Source organism: Hydra vulgaris, chromosome 10 (assembly GCF_038396675.1).
Source record: "Hydra vulgaris chromosome 10, alternate assembly HydraT2T_AEP".
In the NCBI taxonomy this organism is placed as follows: Eukaryota; Metazoa; Cnidaria; class Hydrozoa; order Anthoathecata; family Hydridae; genus Hydra; species Hydra vulgaris.
The window spans coordinates 17,482,501-17,487,609 of record NC_088929.1 but is presented as its reverse complement, the minus strand read 5'-3'; the positions used below and the strand labels follow the sequence as shown (position 1 = coordinate 17,487,609).

At 27.7% G+C, this 5,109-nt stretch overlaps 1 protein-coding gene across 1 annotated transcript in view; it reads right to left on the bottom strand.

Moving 5' to 3' along the window:
- Positions 1-1,837: 1,837 nt before the first annotated feature.
- The window catches only part of LOC136086175 (properdin-like), a 72,325-nt gene continuing 69,053 nt past the window's right edge, over positions 1,838-5,109 (bottom strand). Inside the window, exons 11-12 of the mRNA XM_065808455.1 lie at positions 2,193-2,344; positions 1,838-1,996 (exon numbers count right to left, since the gene is read on the bottom strand). Coding sequence (XP_065664527.1) covers positions 1,838-1,996; positions 2,193-2,344 — 311 coding nt within the window. The remainder of the gene's footprint in view (positions 1,997-2,192; positions 2,345-5,109) is intronic.

Genomic DNA, 5,109 nt, shown 5'->3' with positions numbered 1-5,109 from the left:
ATTTAAATCTCAGAGGTCTGCAGTAATTAGTTGACGATGGTTTCGGACTTCTCCAAACAAGCTGTTTTTTGTCATCTTTAAAACAATATAATTCGAGAGGAACCAAGCAAGTTATGAAAAGTGATTCTTTTTTTTTTTTTTTTTCTTCTTTTTTTTTTGTTGTTCTTTTTATTACAATCTGAATAAAACTCGTGTTCGTGTTAAAATAAATTGTTAAAATATATTATATAAATACTAAAATATATATATATATATTTTAATATATTGAGCGCGGAGACTCGCAGAAGACTACTAGGTCTTGTCATCGAGAACCACTAGAACGTTAGATAAAATAAAATAAAGTTACAAGATAAAAATTCTTGACTTGACAAAAATATAAATATCGTTAGTGGTCAAATATATTCAAAACTAAAATATAAAGCTATCTTATGAAGCCATCAAAACCAAGCATTCAAAAATAAAGAAATATGTCATCAATTTTAAAAATTATTTCTTTTACTTTTTTTTAAATACTGGATATACTCCATTCATTTTTTTAAATACTGGATATACTCCATTCATAAGTAAAATCAAAATTTTTTAAGACTATTTTGTTCCATAAAAATGCTCCACGGAATGGAATGCAGGATTTGCCGATATTTGTTTTACATTTTGGTTGTCGTATAAAATTATTATCACGGAGTATATATTTGTTTTTTCTTTTACATGAATATAAATCACTAAAAGAAACTGGACGTAAATTAATTTTACATTTAAACATAAAACAAAGAACGTTGAAAATATTAACCTCATAATTATTAAGAATGTTCATGTTAAATAAAAGAGGCTTTGCATGAGTAAAGCAATCTTTTAAATTTATAAGACGTGCTACATGCTTCTGTTGACAATGGAGAGGTTTTGACTTGCTTTTGTGCGTACTCCCCCACGCGACATTGCCATAACTAATATGACAGTGTATCAAAGAGTAATATAACTTAATTAAAGTATGTCTCATTAAAATACTTCTTGATTTATAAAGAATTCCAATACTTTTGGATATTTTATGGCATAAGTTATCGATATGGTACTTCCACGAAAGATTTTCATCTATAATGATACCTAAAAAATTTGTGTACGTGATTCTTTTTATAGGAATGTTATCAAGAATAAGCACATGCACTTTGCATGGTAGAATATGCTTTTTTGAAACTGGATGAAAGAGAATATATTTGGTTTTTTCAATGTGTAGCGAAAGTTTATTTGATTTGAACCAGTCTGAAATTTTTTTCAGTTCAATATTCATTTCATGAAACAAATGATTCATGTTTTTGTTGGATAGAAAATGATTGGTACCATCCGCAAACATTATTGTCATTAAGTTAGAGGCTCTATATAGATCATTTATATAAATAAGAATTAATAGTGGTCCAAGTATGGAACCCTGTGGAACTCCACAGGCTATTTCTAAAACATTTGAAGGGGTAGATTCATCAATGTAAACAAATTGTTTACGATTTTTTAAGTAGTTTTTTAATAATGTCAAGACTTCACCGGTGATACCATATTGTTTCAATTTTTTTATGAGAATGTCGTGATTGATGGTACAAAGGCTTTAGATAAGTCTATAAACGCCTAAAGTAAACTGTGATTTTTCAAAGGAATTTGTAATACATCGAGTGAGTTGAATTACTGCGTGTTCAGTTGAGTTATTCTTTTTAAAACCATACTGATTGTTATAGAGTATATTATTAACAGAGAGATGATTAAATATTTTGTTAAATAAAATTCTTACAAATATTTTAGATTCATCTTTATGAAGTTCACTAGAAACATCTGACAGTTGTTTATTAACAGATTGTCATGTTGCACCATCAAAACCAGCTTTGTATATTATAAATAGTTTAGTACAATCTTTAAGCACAGGTGAATTTAACACAACGCTATAAGCTGAACATATTCTTGATGCAGTATGAAAAAGAAGAGCTTGTAATGGAACCTCTGCAGAGTAGTCACTGACCTGAATGTTTTCAGGGTAGCATTTATTTTTAGCCTCTTTTACAATATGATAGGATGGTTATAGAGAGCTGAATGGAAGAGCATTGTTTCTTAAATGCTGATAAGTTTCTTTGGATAAATTAGCATCTAAGACTAGCGCTAATGATTGTTCTGAAGTAAGTGATTGTCGATAATTCTTTGTTGTATATTTTTTTAACCACTTTTGCTTCTATAAACCATTTATCCCGTTTCAAACTTTTACTTGCTGCATATAAAAGTTCGTTCAAATTATATTTACTCAAAAGCTCTTTAATTATGCGATCTTTAGTTCTCACAGACGCACCTTCAAACAAAATCGAAGGGCGTCCACCTTAAAGTATAATATTATTTTATCAATTATTAAATCGCCGTAATAATAATACAAATAAATTATACACATTATAATAAATTTACACATAGTTAAAGTGAACATACCACAGGTTTTTGTTTCGTTTTTTTTTTTTTACAGTCAAATATGGTTTGGTTTAACCAAACTTTATATCTTTTTTCAAATACTGCGTTTATTCTATTCGATTTTTTCCACTTTTTTTTAGCTTGGTAAATGAATTTCGAAATAATTGACAAGTTATCATTATATTCTTCAAAATTGCTTTGGGAAACAAAACTCAAAATCTTTGCATGTAAATCATCATTTTGTAGTAAATTATTTTCCATTATATAATTCATAAGGCATCTCCTATCCATTTTTAAGAGAGTGTCTGTTCAATAAAATACTTTTAATTTGAAAGAAAGTAATTTAAAATGTTTTTAATAAAGTAACTTTTTTACGAGCAGTAACTATGAAACTCAATTCCTTTCCTTTATTTCTCATTGGTTGATATCGTGTTTTTTATCGATTACATATAATTTTATTGTTTTCGAAAATTATAAAATTAATAATAAATATTATGTCCCAAACTTGTACTACGTAGAAGTATATAATTCATATTTTATCACAGTCTCTGAGTTTTTATTACTTTAAAACGGTAGCATAAAAAATTAGGAATAATGGTTTCAATGCGATCTAAATGTTCATTGAGCAAATACGAGGAAGTTACTGGAAAGCAATTAAAAAATACAAAGATATTTAATTTTAAACTTTATGTCTTTAAAGTTATTAAAAGTTATAAAAATTATAAATCAAAAATTATAAAAATTACAAATTAAAAATTATAAAAATTATAAAAATTATAAAAATATAAAAATTCAAAATTCAAAATTATAAAAATTATTATAAAGTCAAACTGCAGTTTTAACATTTCAAATTTTCTTAAACTTTTTGTAATCGATCAAAAACGCATTAACAAGAAACGTGGACGTAGTTAATTGAATTTAAAAGTGTATTCGGTTAGGCAGCTATAGGCAGCCAAATTTTATACTAGAAGATCAATGTCATATTGGTATTCAATTATATATCATTTTAAGCGGTTGATACAGGTTGATACGATGGTTTTAAATAATATTTTTGAAAAAAATAAAAACTTATAACTCAAAATTATTGATGTTTGCATTGTTGAAAATCTTTATATAAAATGCAAAAAATATTTTTTTTTTATGTGATTTAAATATTAACATAATACTATATAAGTCATTCATAAATTAAAAAGTAAACTTAAACTTCTTTAAAATAAGAAATCAAAATTTTCAAAAGATGTAAAAAAATAAAATTTTCACACTTTTTTGTTGTTATTGATAAAAAGTATTTAAGGAAATATTTAAACAACAAATATGGCGTTTTAATGAAAAATTATTTTTTAATAAAATATTTTTTCTGGCTTATTAATATATTGAGCAAAATTTACCTTTTTCAAAATTTCAAAATTTAAAGACTTTTTTGTATGGTTTTGCCGGCCTCTGAGCCACTGTGTAATGAGAGCATCGATGCTATTTCTTTTCTTAAATGTTATTTCCGAAATAGAATAATAAAGTAGATTTAAACATAAATTTTGAGTTCTTAGTATTGTTTTTTGTATTTTTTTATTAAAAATTTTCAGGTTTTAGAAAGAAAAAAAATATTTCAATGCTCATTTCCGGTAACGGTAATTCCCGGGAATGAGCTTTTTCATTCCCGATATTCCCGAAATTCAAAATCCCGGGAATTCGAGGATCACTATCTGAAGAAGTTCAAAGCGATTGGCCCAGATGGTAGGCCTTATGTTCTCAACGAGTCCTTATGTTATCAATGAGTGTACCACTGGTTTAGCCTGGCCTATTTCTCTCCTGATTGTTTCATCATTTGAAACAGGTATAATACCTAATAATTGGAAAGAAGCAAATGTTATACCAATATATAAAGAAAAAGGTAAACAAAACAACCCAACTGAATATAGACCAATATCTTTCACAGCCATAATATGTAAAATTATGGAAAGGTTGTTGAAAAAACATAAGATGAGTCACCTGGTTCAGAACAAGTTAAACATTAATCATCAACATGGCTTTGTAAAACCAATATCATGTGTTTCAAATTTATAAGAGACAATAGACATTACATCAGAGACACTGAACTGCGGCCTTAACGGAATCATAATCTATCTGGATTTTATTAAAGCCTTTAATAAAGTCTGTCATGAAACGTTAGTTGTCAAATTAGAGGCCTATGGTGTCAAAGGTAAACTAATGGGATGGCTAAAAGCATTTCTTGTGGACAGAAAACAAAGAGTTCTTGTTGACAAAAACTACTCTGAGTGGATAAAAGTTCAGAGCGGTGTGCCACAAGGATCTGTTCTAGGTCCTCTACTGTTTATAATGTACATAAATGACATGCCAGATGTTGTCAAATATTCACTCAAGCTCTTTGCTGATGACAGCAAATTAATAAGTATAATAAAAAATCAATTTGACGTTGAGCAGCTGCAGAAAGGTCTTGATGCTGTTGCTAAATGGGCAGATATTTGGAAAGTGGAATTTAATGCAAGCAAATGCAAGTATTGACGATAAAAATATCGTCCAAAAAAATAATCTATGACCACAAATTTTGCATACAAAATCGAGATAACAGTCGAACATACTTATTGTCTACCAACCAAGAGCGAGATCTTGTAATTTTAAAAACTAGCAATCTAAAATAGTCAGCTCAATCATAGCATGCAGCAG